Source organism: Syngnathus acus, chromosome 9, assembly GCF_901709675.1.
Source record: "Syngnathus acus chromosome 9, fSynAcu1.2, whole genome shotgun sequence".
Taxonomy (NCBI): Eukaryota; Metazoa; Chordata; class Actinopteri; order Syngnathiformes; family Syngnathidae; genus Syngnathus; species Syngnathus acus.
The window spans coordinates 10,903,090-10,922,583 of NC_051094.1; the positions used below are offsets into that span (position 1 = coordinate 10,903,090).

A 19,494-nucleotide genomic window follows, 5' to 3' on the forward strand; every position below is an offset into this window, starting at 1 on the left:
ATACTGTTCAACTGGGTGAAAATTCTTTTTTTTTTGTTTTTTTTCTGGAACCTTTGAATGTGTGAGTTGCTATCACCAGTCAGTGAACGGCCCATTCTGTACTGGCCTTATTGAACCGGATCAGAGACTCTTACGCGCATGCTGTGGGGGGAGGCAAACTTTTCTGAATGTTATGGAGTCTGTTTGTTCAGTGTGAGGGACTGAACTCAATACGCCTTTACCACTCCATCAACACAGACAAAAACAGTACATTTGAAAACGCACAATAAAACTAGTCAACATGATGGCTCTGACAAAATGCACAGACATTTTAATACACTTGTTTTTTAAATTACATTTCCTACACGTTGTCCAAGACACTAACTACACCCATGAAACCGTCCTTACCTTTCTTAAAAAGAACCCGAGTGTGTGTGTGTGTGTGTGTGTGTGTGTGTGTGTGTGTGTGTGTGTGTGTGTGTGTGTGAGAGAGAGAGAGAGACGGAGGGAGATACAGTGAGACTGAGACAATGTTTTGTCTACCGATGCTTTTTAAACTTTCTCGATGCATTACACATGCGTGCAATTCAAATAGTGTTGAAAATTGTTAATTTATTTTTTAGAATGTCTGCGTACAAGCAAGAGCAAATCAAATCAAATGTAGCAATCTGTAAACAATACCTATAAAAAAGGTATTTGGCCTTACGGAATCTGTTTTACACAGGACTAACAAAACAAAATTAAAAAAAAATTCTACATACAAAAGGAAATCTTTCCTTTTGTTTTTAAAGTGCCATAGCTAGTGAGAAGAGGAATGATTGGAAGTGAGACGTAGATGCTTTACTGTCTTGAGTTCACTTGTGAAACCAATCATAAAAAGAGTAAACTCAAGAAAAATGTGCATTTGAATACACTGGCAAACAGTTTTTACATTTGATGCTTTCTTCATTTGGTCATCTAGGACTCTGCAGGACTCTGAGCTCTGACTATCAATCCATGAGCGCCTCTGTACAAACATTTTCTTTTTCACATCAGAATGATATTATGCGTATGCGTGAATGCATGTATACATTTGCATTTAATTGTGTCGTAGACACCCACGTTACGGATTAGAATGGGTTGAAGTTCAGAGCTATGCAGGGCCCTTTACTGAGTCCTCCTTTGATATGTGTGTATATATAATGTGAAGGTCTGAAGTGATTTTGTTAAATTCTATATTTTATCGCTTTTGTAGACATTTTGTTGTGGGAAGAAAAAAAAATACAATAAATTTTATGGGTGAAATTCTGCCTCGTTTTTCTTTCGTACACATGCACACGATTGCTTATTTGAGCACTTGTATAACCGCTGTGTGTAATGGCTAACGCACAGATATTTTACCAGAGTTGTCTGTGCAAAAGCTGCAATATCAGCACGTCATTTTTTTCCCCCTGCTTCAAGGGATAAAAGTAACATGATGCTTTTAGCCTAGACGTTATTTACTCCCTCATCCTCTTGTTCTGTTTCCCCTGGTGTAGGTTCTGCCTCACCGCTGTTCTTGCATGTGTCCAGATGCCTCCTTAAAGCTGAACAAGAGATACATCAATAAGCGACATGTCGCTTCAATATCATAGTCATTAGCACAAGAAAGAGAATACTGACAGGGCTTAGAGGAAGTCCATGCTTCCATCATGAATAATTTGGTTTGATTTGTTATAGAAATCTTGGAGAGGACATAAGAGGAGGAAGAGGAAACACAACGTACCTTTGAAATATCAAAACAACTGTGACTGTATGTTTGTGTGTTTGTTTGCTGCACTTGTTTGTTTTTGAGCACAGTTCCTTTCCGAGCAAGTTATCCTCTAGATGCTGGTCTCGTGTCTACCCAGAGACATTAATTAATAGCTAATCAAAGCTAATGTCTCAGCAGCACATTGCCAGCACAAAGACATGATTAATACGTAATCAAAGGCGATGCAGCGCAAACGCACAAAGCAGAAGCCACCCCCAGCCACCCCGCCTCGAACACCACAGTTGTTATAGAAATAAACGAACGCTCGCAGCTTAATTAGCTGGCTGTTGATATGTGTTGTCTTCATTTGAAGTTGTTGGGGATTTATCTCAGAGCCAACTTTGGCCTCCTGAGTGACAACATTGAGGTGACAGTGCATTAATACATGCAACTCTTATTTTATCACACATTGTCTCCTTCTCTGATTTTAAATCCAAAAGCTCTAACCTGAGAGGCCCAATGTGTGGCAGCAAGCACCGCATGAGTGCTTTTGCAGAAAAGCATTGATGGCAGATTCTCCAAGATTGTCCGGGCCAAATAACATCTCGCCCCTGCTGCTACTGTGCAAGGAACAGAGACAGCAGTAAAGATGACAATTATGTTTTAAGTCAAACTTGCGTGAGACAACCTCCGCAGAACTTGAGCTAAATTAAGTTCAAGCTGTTGTAATACCTGTGCATATCTGCCATAATGACTGTTGGATCTGTCAGCTCCTCACCGACTCCTGTCATATGAAATATACACAATTCACAAAACGTTAAGGGTGCTGCCTTTCGGCTGAACTTTCTGGATGAACTTGGATGGACTATAACCTTTTCAAATGAACTTAATTTGACCTTCTCTAAAATTTTGAATCCACATGTCCACCTGGTAAACATCACCATGACTTTCTGTACCCCCTCCAGTCTCCCTGTATCTTTTCCTCAAACTAATGGTGACATTTAAAGCTCAGTGGCTACTTTCCTTTGAGAACATCATGTTAGAAGACTCCTGACGGCAAGATACTTTTGTTCAATTGTTCAGTGGCATCTTAAACTCAGAATACTTTAATTGAACTGGGAAGTTTACTTTAAATTTATTCAGGCTCTTGTTAGAGAACAGCAAGTTGTGAAAGTTAGAGTGCATTCAACTATAGCTACTATATTACATTACTATATGTGACAAACACTTAAAGGTTAGTGAGACCCACCCACCTTGTACATCAAGCACCAGCATTTCTCTGCATGAGTACTCATAGGTCCAGTGTGAGAAGGCGAGGAGTAGCTCTTCCAGTGAACAGGAAGGTGTGATCTCCTCTCCTGTGTTGTTGTTGTACTTTTGGAAGTTCCCGGACATGTTTCTTTCAATAGTCAGCCACTGGCCATTTGTATGCCAAAGGACCAATGATACGTCCAGAAATCTGGCAACATGACAAATTAATACAGAATTAATGGTGTGTAAAAGTGCAAGTAAAATCCCACTGCTACACATACTTTGGTGAATGTTGAATGTTAGGAGGTTTGATCTGGTTAAACACTTGCATCATCCTGTGTGCTGCCCTCTGCTGCTGAATCTCCTTTAAATACAGACACAGAATGTCACGTTAAAAATGGCAATGGACAATCGCAGGTGATTACTAGCTGAAAGTAGTACTCCTGTCACGGTCAACAAACCAGAAAGGAATGTAAATGGCCCAATTTGCCTCCAATTGGTAGTCTAAATTATTTTGTACCTTTCAGACATTATGAACTCACCCTCAAACAAAGCTGCAGCGCTGTGCTACCGGAAAAGTACTTCTGCCATGCAGACACCACTTCTGGTCTGAAGGCTTTCACCACATACACCATCCCAGGAATAAGCACATCCTGTTCGGCCCACGTGCATAGCACCCTGCAGCCCTGCCGCAGGCCTCCATCCAGTGATCCCTCTTCACTCGGGAGGGGCTGAAGCATTGCAGACAGGCCCCGTGAGGACCATGATGAGACTGTGCTGGATTCAGGGTCAGCCTGTGAGTGAACTTCCTCCAGGGAGTAAATGCTCACCTCTTCACCACCTACAAGAAATTAGAGAGCAAATGTAAGTGGAGGGAATAAATATTAGGATAATGTATCCTAGTTGATCTGTTTGAGCATCTAAAATTAAAAACCAGAAATGATTTGATGTGGATTGCATCAAAATGGGTACCCAGAATGGAAACAGGAGTAAATGGGATTGTGTGAGCCAGTCGCATCAGATTGTTCCTTTCCATGGCTGTTCACATACACAAAAACAAACAAATTTAATAAGGACATAATTATACTAACAATAGCTGTATTATGGGTGTAGAAGACAGGATACGTAAAATATTGTATATTATAGTAAATTCATTTCATTAATACCTGAATAATGTGAATACAACAAATCCGTGGACTGGAATGAGGAACTACCTGAAAATATGTCAGGACAGTAATTTCATGCTGTACAACTATTTTACACACATACTATATATAATATAATATAATATAATATAATATAATAATCTTATTTCACAATTACCTTCCACAGCAATAGCACTCTGCAGTCTGGAGTAGGCATATACAAATTTAGGGTTGTTGATTTAATGATCCATATATACTGTGGTCAGCCAAAAAAGGACAGTCAGACTTACGAAGATCTGCGACTCATTGATTTTGTCCAGCTGCTCCATGCTGAATGAGTGGGGCTCAAAGGATCCTGAATGATATATAGTCCCCCAAAGTATAAAATAATGTCTACTGATACGTTTGGTTAGATTTACGGTACCTGATAAGAACACACTTGCTTCTGCAAATCCAAGGGTTCAAAATCTTTAAAAAAATGTAACAACAAAAAACATTTTAAACAATAACATTCGACAACCAGTTTATGTGCTACACTGTGGCAAACACTTGCTGGCTGAGAGCTAAAATTAAGTATGCACTCAATTTATTCTTTTAAAAAGTCCAATCGGTGCTTACTAAGGTGACTGAGGCTAGTTGAAGCTGACCAGCATGCAGGTTCTCCTTTCAATTTTTGCCATCTTTTCCAGCAAGCATCAGACAAAAATATATGCATGGTTCCCTATTGAAAGTAAAAAAAAAAAAAGAACAACAACATAAGAGAATCGTTTTAAGTGCATGTACTAGGAAAAGACATTACAATAATACTGTAGTCAATAATTAATTATTACAATATTGTAGTATTACAATATTACCAAAAACAAACACTCTTACGTTGGCTGGGCTGCTTTCTTGTATTTTGACAATCTTTCTATTTGGGGTTTTCCTTCTGTTCAAGGCTTGGGGGAAGTCAGATGACTTAGACCACTCTGCAGAACAAATTATTACAGACACTCAGACCAAATTATTCAAAAAGGATTTCAAATAATTAATAAAATGCACCGAATTGGGATTACTATGTTCTCTCACGAGTATTTTGTGAAATGCTGGTCTAGAAACACAAGAAGAAATGTGCAGACTAAAATGTTAAATGAGACGTGTCACATCTTACAGTCAAATGTCTTGGAACATTAGTTCAAACATTTTAAATGACAATAGTACCTCTGCTCCTGCTCCACTGTAACGATGTGTCATCTCTGAAATTTCTTTTACCACCTTGCTTGTTCAGTACTTTGTTAAGAAAAGGAAACGATTCCCCCCGTGGAATTTGGGATCTTCCAAAGAAAGTCATATTCTCCACACTGGATGACAAGGATCTGCAGTAGCCATAAGGGTGGTCTCTTGACAGATAGCCCGACCTTGGAGACTTTACAAAAGGTCTGCTCACGGAATGCAGTTGGGTGTCATCCTGACGGAAGATGCAATTTTCAAAATCTTTCGTGACTTTTCCAGGGTCAGAAAGAACATTGCTGGTACTAGGTCTCAATACTTCTAAATTGGAAAGATGATCACGCACTCTGGACTCATCCACTATCTGTTCATCTTCACTGCCTTGATCTTTCTCCTCTTCCATGTCAATTTCCTCACGATTCGGGTACAGGTGTGGATCACAGCTCCACACCTTATAATGTGGTGACTCCAGTCCGCCGTCAGCAATCTTGAAAGAAAGAGGAGACCCACAGGGGGATGTTCCACGTGACTCATAAGGTGTCTGATCAGTGAAACCACTCAGATGGTTTTCAACTCCATGAAGGTGCAAAACTGATGTACTTCGAGAGACACCCACATACAACTCACGAGGATGGTGAGCATCAGGCAACTGTAATTCATAAGGAAAGAAAAAAAAAATCAGTTGCAGAGTTGAGAGTTGCAGAAAGATTACAAGATACCTCTTTTTCTCCCTCTTCCATTTGTCCTTCCCCTTCTCCCCTACTCCCTCTGATTCCCAGATGAGACTCCTGTGGTGCATGTCTAAGAATGTAGCCTTTGATCAACGAAGGAGGAGTACTTTTACAAGACTTGCACATCAGTCGTCTCGTATTTGACACATCATCCTCCGAGCCACCTCTGTGCAGAGTCCAGCTGTGAGGAAGGACGTGTTGGGATGTTTGGAGTAGTTGGGACTGAGCCAGGCGAGCCTCCTCTTGATGTAGATTGTCAGAGGCAGAGAGCAAGGTCAGTGTGTCCACAGCCAGTGCTGATAGGTCCTGAAGTTGACCCAGCTGAGAGTCCAGTTTCGTGAGATTGTCCTGAATGATGTTGACCTTCTCTGAGACTTCCCCCACCATTGTGCACATCTCTTCGGCTCTATTTGAACACATATTGTAAAAATAAGTCTCTAGCGCTCTATAGCAGTACGTCAATGCTTTTCTAAATTGGAAAAAAAAAAGAGTTGTATTATAATCATTATAATAAATGTAGCTTAAATGGCTAGTTTTGGAAATAAATTTAAAAAAAAGTTCCTGTTGTGGCACAGAAAGAAATACATTATCTTGAAATTTGTGACAAGCTTTCGTGGGCCTCAAGTTTCACAAATGAGCACTAAAGCAACATAGAATATGGTACAAATTGTCAAAATAAAATATGGCACAAACAATGATTTCCGTGAGACAAAACAATTCAGAGTAGCAATACAACCTGTCTGCTGTGAGTCTGATTCTGTTCATCTGACTGCTGTGGAGATCTTGATTCTTCTCATAGAGGTAGGCCTGTACACATTTCTCCTCAAATTCATGGAGCTTCTTGCGGTCATCACGGGCTAAATAGAGCTCTGGCAAAAGCATGTTCAACCAGAAAAGACACTGTAGTACGTACTACACACTTCATACTCAATAATAAGAAATGTATCCATATTTAAAAATAATTTAATGAAAATTATATGTAGACAAACTCACTAAGTCCAGAGCTTCTTTCATCTCCCTCAGCATTTCCATTAAGTCGCTTGTAAATGGCTCGCAAACCAAAAGTCACGTGACTGAGGAAAATTAGGGGAGGAGGCAGCCACGGTCTGTCCTGATAGGTCATTATGTAGCGATAGCGGTTGTACTTCCACAACTTATTGGATGTCGATGCCATATCAAAGTAGATGTTGCTGCCAACAAAAAGACATTCTAAAGGTTAAAAAGTATCTCTCGATATTCAAACTTTAGGTTGGACATATTTTTTGCTGAGGCACTCACTTAAAAAATGCAATGAGAATGTTGACCATGATTATGTACTGAAAAAACATATAGACAGCTTGAAGGAATGCCGTGAGAAAGGAGGCAGGAGCACATGGTTGACCATCATCACAAGCTGTTAACACAAACACACACATTAAAACCATCCCCTGATCGACCCCCAACACACACACACACACACACACACACACACACACACACACACACACACACACACACACACACACACACACACACACACACACACACACACACACACACACACACACACACACACACACACACACACACACACACACAACTGAACCACTAACGATCTATCTCTGATGCGTAGACCTCTCCATAGATCATCCAGTAAGGCTGGAACACAACATCACGAGCTAAACTCCATGACGGGTCCTCATCTGGTGACAGGATAGCCTTCCTGGATACCCCAAAACTCAGCAGTACAATTGCCATCATCACCACAATGAAGAACATGTTCGAGGTCTGGATGGAAAGAGAGAAAGAAACGGACAAATAGTGATTAACAAAACATTGTACTTTTGAAATTAATGTACATTACCCTCATACATACCATTTTGGTGATCATTGTGAGGTAAGGACCAGCATGTTGATTGACAGCCAGTAGATCCATCACCCTGACAAACCAAAATATAATGTCCAGACAGTAGGCCAACCGTCCAACTGTCCGATATGGATCAGCGTGCCAACGCATCACCAAAGCAAACAGGAAGAGTACGATGGCAAGGAAGTCAGATAAGTTCCAGTACTCTGAGAACCAAATCTTCAGTTTCTGACTCAGCTTCCTTGGTTCTGACATTAACACCTGATAAGGGGTAAGTGACAATTATTAATAATCAAAGTAGCACATTTTATCATTTTACACTTTGGTGTTCTCACCTCTCTGGTTTTCTCCACTGCTGTAGTCAATATATATAAAATGACCAACCACTCTTGAACACCTGGTTGATCGTCCATCTTCACTAAGATGGTGTAGGAGAATAACATCAGGAAGGCTATGTATGATATCTGTGGTGGACACAGTTACGGGAAGATGAAGAGATTTTAAAAAACGAAGTAAAAAAGCTATACAAGGCATTTCCATTCAAAATGCTTAAGAGTGCTTGAATGTATCAGAAAATGAGCAAATTAATATTAAAATGTACTTATTCCTGACAGCATGCGTGTCACCTACTGTATGGAACCAGAACTTAACGACAGGAGCTGTGTAGAATTCATAGAGTCTTGTCATCCAGGACACCATATGCAAAAGGATTGGGAAAAGACCTTCCCACCGAGAACCAAGACGTCGGTCCTGGGATGTCAGTCCATGCTCTGCATCCTTCTTGGCCTGTAATTTCAAAATTGTATGGCAATTGAGGCATTCCAAGTATGCTTTGGTCAGCACGTACCATGTGAGTTTCATCAAGTGTTTCTCCTGACTTAAGAGTGTCACGGCCAAAAATAATTGCCTCATGAGACTGGGGAACATGACACATCTCAGCTTTACTTTTGAATTCCAGCAGCAGAATGGCAGGAGGCAAAAGAAGGCTCAAAATGATCTGAAAAACAGCAACCAAGTCTCAACAAGTCTTAATTTTGCATACATCTAAATAGAATTTTCCCAAGGTCACAAACAAACATGACTGTGCTCAGATTACCTTTAAATATGAGTTTTTTCTCATGTTGAGTGGACCAGTCCAGAGATCAGTGAGGAGGGTTTGCGTACAAGAGTGTGAAACAAAAGGTCTGTGACTTGAAGAAACTGCTATTTGCAAGCAGGTAAAGTGGCTCCATGCCTCCATCTCAGAAGTGAGCAGTTTCATGGCCATCTTCTCATTCTGACGAAATGCACAGTCCAAGACATTCACCGCCAGCTGTCCAAACTCACTAGGACACATTACAGAATAAAAATACTATCACTGTAATTTTATATGACAAAAAAGAACAATACAAAACCAGCAGCACTACAACTAGAAATAAAAGCAATAAAAACGATTCCCATGTTAATAAATGATCTTAGTAATGTGTCAGGAAATAAAAAGCATGGGTGAGCAAACACCACAAAGACAACATTGTTATGAATCATAACTGTTTGACTCAACACCCTGATTCTGACTCACAGTGAATAGGCTTTGAATCGTTCTGCAATGTGGTCATCCATGCTGCTTTGCCGTGCCTTAAAGGCCATGGAGCGGTAAAGCTTGCAGGCCACAGCGGCTCGAGCGAGAGACTCTTCCCCATGCTGCCATAGGAACAGCGCCATCTGCTGGCGTTGCTGAAGCACGGCCCACACGAAGACGTCATTAAAGTTGAAAGAAAAAACCAGTGGCGCTTCACAAAGACCCGGATTCCATACAGCCTTTTCACTGGTACCACGTAGCACATTCTGGTCCTGGATTAAAATTTAGGACGTAATTAAATAGCAAATTCAAAATGACAACAGAGAAAAAATGATGGGACTTTTCATTCCCAAAGAACAAGTCATTTGATGTGATAAAAAGTACTGTGCAAGTTACATTGTGTGCAGGCTACTTCAAATGACCATGACATAATAATAATTACTAAATGAGACTACAAACTAAATTGCTGTCAATCTCTTCATGAGTCGATTATTCTAGGATCACATTAATCCAGCAAATTGCAGTATTTTGTGAAATAAGAGCATTTCTCTTCTCTTCCTCTGAAACAGCTGTTGCATTACTTCCAGATAAGCATGCATGATTTGACATGTGGTTTCCTTAATCACCCACCCACCTTGCGTTTGTAAGGCTGAGCAGTTCTAAAGAAATGGGGGTCTTGTGGACTTCCACTCCATTGAGATTTTGATCTTATTCCCATTTTTTGTTCAGACAAGAATGAGGTACTGACACGTCTACCTTCCTGTAATCACCACACACATATATACATATACACACACACACGCACGCACAAACACACACACACACACAAAACACAAAACTAAACAGGAGAACGGAACTAGAATGACGAATCAAAGTAAGAGTAAATAAACAATTTTGTTCACCTTGTTCTGCAATCTGTTGTAGGCAGTTCTGAAGTGTTTGCGTGTATAGGTGCTGCGGTATGCACCTCCTATGAGGTACTCTATGACCAAGCCCATGTCAATGATAGACAGCCGATAACCAAGAGGTAGAGAGGTCTGCACACACACGTACGCATATCACACTAAGATAACATCATACTGTACATATAATGCCCCAAAAATGTTTTTATTACTTCAACAGTTACCTGTTTCACATCCTCAACAAGGTGATGAAGAAATTGGTCAGTCTGCACCTGAGGCTGGAGAGCAAAAACTTACATGATTATTAATAATAATCATAATAATAAACAACATATAGTTCACTATTTAAGAGGAGAACAGAATTCTAATTAGGGGTGAAACAAAACCAATTTCGGTCAGAAAATCAGTTTTGATTTAAAAGGTGCGAGTGCAACGAATCAAACTGAATTGAATTGATCCACTTAGAAATATTTTGAGATATATATCAAACTCATTGCATCACGCAATCATAAAAGTGAGCTTGTATAAAATTGAAATCCTACTGAATCGAATCGAAATATTCAACTTTAAAACTGAACCATCCTTGAATCGTATTGCTCTTTGTTTGGTGAGATTCGCATTAAATTGTCTTTGTTGGAGAGATGCACACCCCTAATTATAATGGTTACTTTTTAATGATGTAGCAGCCAGATAAAGAAGTCTAAATATTGTATATTCAGCAGTGGCGCTGGCACTAGTTTGTTTCTTTGGGGGACTTATTATACTAGCATTATAAATAAGTAAACACTTTAACACACAAAAGATGAAGGGGAGGAGAATCAAGTGTATACATGATAAAGAGTCCTAGGGTCTTAACGGCATTCTAAACAATTGAAATGAATGTAAATGACCAAAAAGCACAAAGAATCTCTTGGGCCTGGGTTTGCTGTTGTTGGGATTTCAATCACAACCACTGTTTACAATTTGTGCTTCAGAAGAGACAAAGAAATAAAGTGGATTTCCTCTGTTTGTGCAGCAAGGGTAGACCACATTCAAAGGAAAGAGTAAAAATAACAACCCAAGGAAAACAAGGGGAAGAAAGTATTCTGTTGTGATTGAGGACAACAAATAGGCCTACTTGTAGACGAATTAATATTTTATAATAACCATGTTATAAAGTTCCTCCAGGCGATCCACGGTGAGGAAGTGACTCATAGTCATTCCGTTGTCAATCAGGAGTTTGACAAAACTGACACGGTCCATCATCAAAGCATCCAGCATGGCCTGTTCCAATGAACCCACCTATGATTTCACAACAGCAGAAATGAATGGGTTAAATCTTCATTGTCATGAATGATTAGAAGTACCAATCTCTCACACCTTCACAATTTAATTTAATTTAATTTAATTTAATTTAATTTAATTTAATTTAATTTAATTTAATTTAATTTAATTTAATTTAATTTAATTTAATTACAGGAGCTATTTTTCCAATATGATTTCCGTCTCTTGAATCAATGCATAAAAAAAACATTACTCGCAGAAAGTTAAGGTACTTGATTCCCGGATGAAGATGAAGCTAAAATGCAAAATGCACTGTAACTCAAAAGCTGGATTTTTGAACTGTTGGCTTAGTTTTACCTGCCAATGTTGTCCATAAACCAGAACATTTTTCTGTGCAATGTCAGCCCTGTCCCAGGCCAGAGTCATACTTAGCTGCTCTGCAGCGCTGGCCTTTGTACCTGTGCATAACAGATGAATAGAAGAAAGTTAGACTGTTCATTTGGACAGATATTTTAGATCTAATTTAATGTCTGAGAAAAACAGAATGATAGCTATTTCACTACTTCTTCCAAGGTACTCCAGATGCCAGTTACAAACAAACAATTGAAAGTGCGCACCCTTGAGGATAGTGTTCAAAATAGCAGCATCTGGGGCCATCTGGTCTTCTGACTCTGAATCAAAGATGGTTATCTGAAACACACAGTGAAATAAAAGCATGCATTTTGAATATGTGACTGATCATAACAAATTAAGTGGACTTGTTCTTTCACTTACAGATTGTCTGTGATCCATACATTCCAGAAGGAGACTGCAAAGGTGAGATGCTTCCTTCCTATCAACTCCAAAAACCTCCCCAATTCTTACAAGGAAGCCCTCTCTAATGTCTGCAGCTAACTGCCTGAAACAATATTAATGTTATTTTATGAGAATTACAATACTTTTGATCCATCTCAAGGACTAGATGTCCCACGAGATACAGTAGAACAAGAGTACATACCTGTCGGTATCAGTGTGCTTATGTAAAAAAGCAAACAGGTCCGCAGCCCTTCCAGATCCCTCAAACACAAAGACTGGTACAGGTGGGTTACTGCTCACATAGTCAAGCACTGTGGACACAATGGCCGGGCCTCCTTCTACTACCACACACGCCATTGGCACTCTTTGATTCAATCCTATGGAGTGCAGATAGGAAAACGCTAGTTTACATCAGCGACAAAAGCAATGTAAGTTTTTGGAATGTGGTAGGAGGACAAAGTACACAGAGAAATTCCACACAGCCACGGGGAGAACGTGCAAACTCCACACAAGAAGGACAGAGCCCTGATTTAAACCGAAGTCCTGAGAACCCACGAGTGTGGATCTTCAGCAGTTGAATGTGTTTCTCCAGCTTCTTCCTGAGGCCTTCTTGGCAACCGAATTTTCCTAACGTTCCGTCATCCACAAGAAGAAAGTGGGAGTGGAAACTATTGAGGTAGGCCCTCTTGCTTAAAGGGTTTCCCAGTGGCTGGTAAGGCCTGAAGACCTGAAAGAGGAGGGGACAAAGATGTGCGCATTGTGCGGTATAGCATTAAAATGATATTAACAAAGAACCTAATTTGAATACACACGTCTCTTCCTATAAGGTCTGTGTTGTTATCTATGACTCCCCAAGATGTGAGCCCAATTGTGTTCCTCTTCCTCAGGTTGTGGCCACCAAAGCTTTTCACTGCCTCACCCACATACTTGGACACACCTAAACAAGATGGCACAGCAAACATACTATTCAAAATGTACTTATTATGGAATTTAACCAAGTCACATTGAAACAATGCGTATTTTAGACAGGGTTCTTACAGTAATACATTTCTGTAAAATACAGTAAAACTGTGGAAATGTACATATTTACGCAAAGCATTTATAATAATTTGTTAAGTGAAAACCTGGTTAAAAGATGATGAAAGATAATAAAAGTGATTTTGTTGTACTCTGTCAGTTTTAGATTAGAAAAAACTTTTTTTTTACACTCTACCAAACATAAATGTTAGAAAAAGTGGAGACACACTATCTCTGGCAAACATGTGTAAATAAATCGATATTGCAAATGAATATTTCTGGACCAATTAAGTGAAATTGGATGATTGACAAGTGCACATCTGATGTGTCGTGACACACTGGTTGGGAATCTCAGGTGTAGAAAACATAAACAAAAGCAGAATGACTCTTGGTTACATAAAGCATGAGTCATTCTGCTTTTTAAATGACCATGATGTTGCCATGAAAACATTAATTTGGAATATGGATCATACTGTCAAAAAAACCCAAAAAAAACACACTTACCAGTATTAATGCCATCGGTAAGTATCCAAGCGCCGGTGCTGCGAGCTGCAGTGATCAGGCCTTTAGTGAAGGCTTGCTTGACTTTGGGAGGAAGGCTGAAGTTCTCAGATCCTCCATGAACAGTCAGTAGGAGCTTGGGTCTATCCATCTGCCATTCCCTCAGCATCAGTTGAAGGAGCGCCTCTGGCTTTGAGTCCACCGCCACACGCACAAACTATTAAGAGAAACAAATGAAAATATGACTGACAGACATAGAGACAAAGCTATTTGCTTACCATCATCACTAACATTTAAGATGCTGGTTTCCTGGTTGGCAAGTCACATTTGCTTATTCTGTGATGAAAGTCCAAACCTCTCTGTTCACTGGTCCAAGCAGAAACAAGGCTGTGGAAGTCAGCCATTCTTTCATGAATCAATGATAACTGCTATTGTAATGTTTTTTTTTTTTTTTAGCTATTGTGTAGCAGAATGTTGTGTAAATGGCTGTGACACAATCATGGGAGCAAAGGACCAATTGGAAAGTCATATTAAGTCAGTAATTCCTCCAGCAAGTCACGACACACTGGCAAAATGCTCCTACAACTTAGTCACCAGAGAAAAGCTTGGACACCATCTTGGCGCATGCCTAACATGCCTTGCACCTACATCAACATAGTCCACACTGACTCCCTATTCAGGCTGAGCTCCTCTGCTATCATCCCCATTGTCAATCTGTGATTTGGGGACATACTCCACCTTCTTTGTAGTTTATTAGGCATATTACAGTTCTTAAGACAATTGGGAGTTGTTTGTAGAGCGTGGAGAAGGGGGTTCATTAGGTATCTCCTTTAAATAGGAAATATAAGATAATGATGATCTTGGCTTTTAGTCAATTGGCATATGCTGCCACACTTTGAACTTTAATGGGGGACCCTTGTGGGTCCAGGACTAACAGACTGCACCATGTAATCACTAACCTTGGCCCGACACACACGTGCTGCACTGTCCTGAAATGCTATGGTCCCATAGGCATTGGTGGGACTGGCTCTGGTGTGTAGCTCCAAGGACCAGTCTTCTGACACATCTTGTTCAGGACCGGTAAAGAATGTCGGGGGAGGTGCCTCTTGCCAGGAGTGTTCTACCATAAGACGACCACAGCAACACCTATACAATATTTTTTTTTTTTTAAAAAGGAGCATAAGTGATGGTGGAGTTAAACGTAAGATGTTTGTAACATATCAAAGAATTTGACATTCGAAAGAATAAATTAAGGTGTTGAAAATGTGACGTTAAGGGTTTAAAGGCAATAACATTATTACTACTAGAATTGAGAGTTCCCGAATAGTGAGTTGCTGCAAGACATTGTAGTTACATACACATGCAATTCGTATAATCATACCTGATCAAGTTTTGACATACTTGACATACTGGAATGCATCTGGAAAAGGTGGGAAATTACATATTTAGAAAGTAGATGACATGGTTCCTGTTTCTGTAAATTCTGTGTGCCAAATCCAATATTTTTATTTTAAAATCAGTATTTGGGTTTGTCCTTTCTGGGAAAAAAAATACTTTTTTTTAAAGTGACAGCCACATCGGTTGCACAAGGTTTTACATTTGCAGAAAATTGTGAAATCTTGGAATTTAAAACTCACTTCTTCTAGTGTAAGGTCACTGTGAATATTGGCTAGGTGAATTGATACTAAAGGAAATACAATTATACCTGTGTAGATCTCGAGAGGAGGGGATAAACTTCACACATTCTCTCTTGGAGAAAGTTTCCTCAATCCAGGATTTATATGACTGGAATATGAAAAACAAAACATTTGGGGTTTTAAACCCGATTAATACAATTTGAAACAGTGAAGCAGAGAACAGTCAGAGGAGACCTTCTAAATTGCATTATTCCTGCCAACATCTCTTTTAAGGTTCCCAATTTAGGTTCCCAATTTGACACTGGGGCTGAACGTAAACTTCAGAGCAGTATTTTCTTCATACCGCTTATTCTTTCTCAAGGTCTCTTCGTCTCCCGAGTCCGGCAATTCAAGCAACATTTATTTAAAAAAAAAAAGAAAAAGAAAAAGAAAAAAAAAAAAAGACCGACGTGATGTATTGAGGGAAGGAAATACACGTCACATCTTTTTCCTGTGATTTGTGTAAGTTTGCAGTCGGCGCCCTCCCTCCCTGAGACACAATGCCAACTTTGAAATGTGTTTTGTTCTGACTTTACGGTAAATGTAACAAATTAGGAAAGCCGATCTTGGTGCTAAAAAGGAATTTAGAAAATAATAATAAAAAAATACCTTACAGGGACATCAGCGGTATCCTAATGACTTGCGCGTTTGAGCATCTCAATCGTGCTCCATAACAACGCCACTATTCGTTTGTCACCAACACGAAAGTTTGAGTAAACAAGTACTAGGAGACTCAAGTTTGATTTAATTAAGAATACATGCGGAGAGTAGTTATTAGGACTGTAAGCACTGTCGCTAAAATAGTTTTACCATGCACGTCAACTCCCTCATAGATTCTTAATTCATTATTATTAGCTCGGGGGCGCTACAAATAAACAGCCAGAGTGAATTCACGCTCAGTGAATATGTGCAACAACTCCGGTATTAAATTTCAATGCAATTTAATAGAAACGTATTAAACTTATTACAATGTAGCAGGCTACTCAGCAACTCACCATAGCTGGAGGAATGCGGTAGTTCCAGACGTGTATATTAATGTTCGAACGTCTTTTGTCATTGGTAGCCGTCAAAAGTGGCACTGTTATCAGAAATTATACGTCCAAAGGGTAATGAGCGAGTCTTTGACAGTAGACTTGAGACGGTCGCGGTCTCCGCCTGCACGCACTTTGCACCCTACGTCTCTTCCTCCATAGTTTTGATTTCCCACAACATTCGCTTCAATATAAAAAAATGCTGTCCTAACTTGTGTCGATGTTGTTTTACACAAAAAGTACACCTTCTGTGATTTCAATCAACGAGTCACCCTTAATAAATTAAGATTTATAGTTTTAAATATCCTTAATGCAGTCGTTAATACCTGGACATGGTAGACGACTGTGCTGAAATGTGATGATGTGTCATTATGGAGAAATAAGGGCCATATAAGTCATGATAGGAGGCATAATTTGACAAATATATTCACCAAAAATCAAGCGACACTTTTTTTTTCTCATTCATATACATCGAATGCAAGAATGCATACATGTATGCCTACATACGTACATACATAACTACGTATATATATATATATATAATATATATATATGTACATATTATACACACATATATATATACGTGTATATATATATATATATATATATATATATATATATATATATATATATATATATATATATATATATATATATATACATACACACACACTGTATTTAAATACGTACATTAACAAGTTTACACATTGATTCAGTAATACTAATAAAAACATTTCAACAGTTCTATTTTGACTACTTTTACTCCTGATTTTTTAAAATTTTTGTCAAGGTATCGTTACCCGTACCGCATCAAGGTAATTTATGCAGGTATAGTATCGGTCATAATTCTGGTATCGTGACAACATTAATACAGTGTGCTGAAAGTGTACGCCAAAGTAGCCTAATTGAACCTTTTAGGAGACACACTTATTTCCAAGTCTTTTTAGTTGTGAGGCGGAGCATAATTAATTGTTAGCAAATGTGGCATGGTTACGCATAAACATTCAAATTCAAAGCAACTTAATTAACATGTGAACTTACCATTGGTCAATGTGTTTTTTCCACAAACTAATTAATCAAGTTCAATACACTTCAGCTACCAAAGACTTCCGATATTATCAAGAAAAACATTTTTAACAATTTGATCAGGCTGGTAAGAAAGTGATTTATTGGATTAGATCATCATCAGATGACAATACGAAAAGTCTCAATTCACCCACAAAACCATGTACAAAACCACTACATGTCCAAAACTAGGATACGGCTCAATAACATGATGGTCAAAAACAATGTACTTACTAGTGCGGGCTTTGTCCTCACTTGTAGAATATATACCAGTGAAATCGCTACTGAAAATTCTCATTTGTCCAAGTCTTTGTCTTCTTTTATCACAATTGGACCATGCTAGTTGATTTGGGAGTTTCTCTCATTCATGCAGGCTTCAAGTTTCAATGATGGTAGAGGAACCTGAAGGCCAACTTGTGATTGTGTTATTTCTAAAGGCTAAATTGTAGTCGTTTTACATTACGAGTGACATTGTGAAATTCTACTAGCATACTGAAATGTAATAGGTTACTATAGTGCAGTATATAAACATGTCATATTAACAGCTTTCAATTTAAAAGAAAACTTTGGAAAATGCGCTGGTCACTTGGTCAACAAACAACTGTACATATCCCTTTTGCGTTTCAAGTCACAAGAAATTGGCATTGACAGTTCTACATATATTTTAGGTTGCTTGCTAAAGTCTGACATTGTCAGGTCTCCATTGCATCCAAAGCGTTTCTGACATTTGAATTGTGTTGTACTTGGCAATGTTCTGTGGTTTCTTCCAGCAGCGAAAGGTCAAGTTGAGGCAAAGGGACCCTCCAGTACTGAAAAGAATTGTAAGTGCAATCTTCAGAATCGATGTCTGTCTGGAAAAAAAAAATCGAGGAAAAAGGTGACAAACACGCACTTGTTCAGTGCGTAATATAAAACAAACAATGGGCAAAGGGTGACATCTAGTGGCAGTCGCTAACCAGGCAACGCCAGCTAATCGATTTTTATTGTGCACGTACGTACATTTCTTCCGTATTTTAATTTTACATTTTTAGTTGACTTACTTTAGTGCAAACCTCAGAAGCGATAGTCCCCGATTCCACATATTCTTCTCGGCGTCGTTTGCTGGCCGTAGTGGAGTCGAGAGATTCATTGTAGCGTCCGCATGTCTGCGCATGTGACATACTCATACTTTCCTTGCGCGCGTCAGGGGTTGTCGCCGTGAGATCCAGAGGCGCTTCTTCCTGTGGCACATCTGGAATTTCTACGCTACGTCTCCTCTTTTTGCAGTGATCAATCAACAAATCTCGTGTGCTCGATGGGCTCACGCCTCCGTACACAGCCATGCTCCCGAGCTGCAGGTCAGCAACACGGCAAGAAGACAGGAATTTTCTCTTAATGGGTAACTGGGAAATCAAAGTGTCGTCGGTGAGCCTCTTTGCCATCAAAGAGCAAATCACAAGATTGCAAAAATGCGCAATATTTTACAGGAGCTACTTTCTGACAAAAACTCACCAAACGCTTTATCTGCGGAAGTAGCTCGTTGCGGCGCAGTTGTAACTGACCAATCACAGTTTGGCCCCGCCTTAGGGAAAAAAACACGTCTTTTCCGGCTATGCTTCTTGAGATGCGTATTTTAGGCCGCCATATTGGAACGGTATGCATTTATTATTTGGCATGATTCGGGAGCAATTGAAATAAAGAATTTCAGAGAAAAACAGGACAGGATACATTACTACAGAAAAGGTGTTATTATAAACTCAAAAAATCCCCAAATTAGTCAAACAATGCAGAAATTTTAACTTGTCTTTAAATTTGACAATATTTTGCATATCTGA

General features: G+C 39.2%; 2 protein-coding genes across 4 annotated transcripts; both read right to left on the minus strand.

The window, feature by feature from the left end:
• Positions 1–571: 571 nt before the first annotated feature.
• Positions 572–16,764, minus strand: trpm6 (transient receptor potential cation channel, subfamily M, member 6). 3 transcript variants are annotated; one of them, XM_037257730.1, is made up of 41 exons: positions 16,580–16,764; positions 15,614–15,693; positions 15,290–15,328; positions 14,868–15,054; positions 13,912–14,125; positions 13,203–13,327; positions 12,946–13,117; positions 12,593–12,767; positions 12,370–12,493; positions 12,213–12,285; positions 11,953–12,053; positions 11,479–11,613; positions 10,557–10,610; positions 10,333–10,467; positions 10,065–10,190; positions 9,431–9,702; positions 8,969–9,197; positions 8,720–8,869; positions 8,503–8,658; positions 8,208–8,336; positions 7,882–8,133; positions 7,619–7,793; positions 7,305–7,419; positions 7,020–7,216; positions 6,763–6,895; positions 6,015–6,432; positions 5,615–5,944; positions 5,287–5,533; positions 4,960–5,054; positions 4,705–4,807; positions 4,511–4,554; positions 4,377–4,441; positions 4,265–4,290; positions 4,108–4,155; positions 3,914–3,979; positions 3,484–3,782; positions 3,223–3,305; positions 2,944–3,149; positions 2,423–2,474; positions 2,198–2,307; positions 572–1,544 (listed from the first exon to the last, which is right to left on the minus strand). In XM_037257730.1, exons 1-41 carry the CDS (start codon positions 16,580–16,582, stop codon positions 1,447–1,449), a joined length of 5,841 nt encoding a protein of 1,946 aa, XP_037113625.1. In that variant the 5' UTR covers positions 16,583–16,764; the 3' UTR covers positions 572–1,446. The 3 variants fall into 3 exon arrangements, with proteins under 3 accessions (XP_037113625.1, XP_037113624.1, XP_037113626.1); XM_037257729.1 differs by having other exon boundaries at positions 2,198–2,310; positions 16,580–16,763; XM_037257731.1 differs by having other exon boundaries at positions 2,198–2,310; positions 5,642–5,944; positions 16,580–16,762.
• A 1,544-nt stretch (positions 16,765–18,308) lies between these two features.
• On the minus strand, positions 18,309–19,211 carry wu:fa19b12 (uncharacterized protein LOC560551 homolog). Its single transcript, XM_037257757.1, has 2 exons — positions 18,721–19,211; positions 18,309–18,531 (listed from the first exon to the last, which is right to left on the minus strand). The coding sequence occupies exons 1-2, from the start codon at positions 19,099–19,101 to the stop codon at positions 18,373–18,375; spliced, it is 540 nt and encodes a 179-aa protein (XP_037113652.1). The 5' UTR covers positions 19,102–19,211; the 3' UTR covers positions 18,309–18,372.
• Between the last annotated feature and the right edge of the window lie 283 nt (positions 19,212–19,494).

What these genes read in the sequence shown, in the direction of transcription:
- trpm6 (XM_037257729.1), bottom strand. An exon ending in CACTTGATGAAACTCACATG is followed by an intron (nt 8,659 to 8,719) that starts GTACGTGCTGAC and finishes TTGAAATTACAG; the next exon opens with GCCAAGAAGGATGCAGAGCA. An exon ending in ATTCTCATTGCATTTTTTAA is followed by an intron (nt 7,217 to 7,304) that starts GTGAGTGCCTCA and finishes TTTTGTTGGCAG; the next exon opens with CAACATCTACTTTGATATGG.
- wu:fa19b12 (XM_037257757.1), bottom strand. Translation starts at nt 19,101, where the DNA reads ATGGCAAAGAGGCTCACCGACGACACTTTGATTTCCCAGTTACCCATT. An exon ending in CTTCTGAGGTTTGCACTAAA is followed by an intron (nt 18,532 to 18,720) that starts GTAAGTCAACTA and finishes TTTTTTTTCCAG; the next exon opens with ACAGACATCGATTCTGAAGA.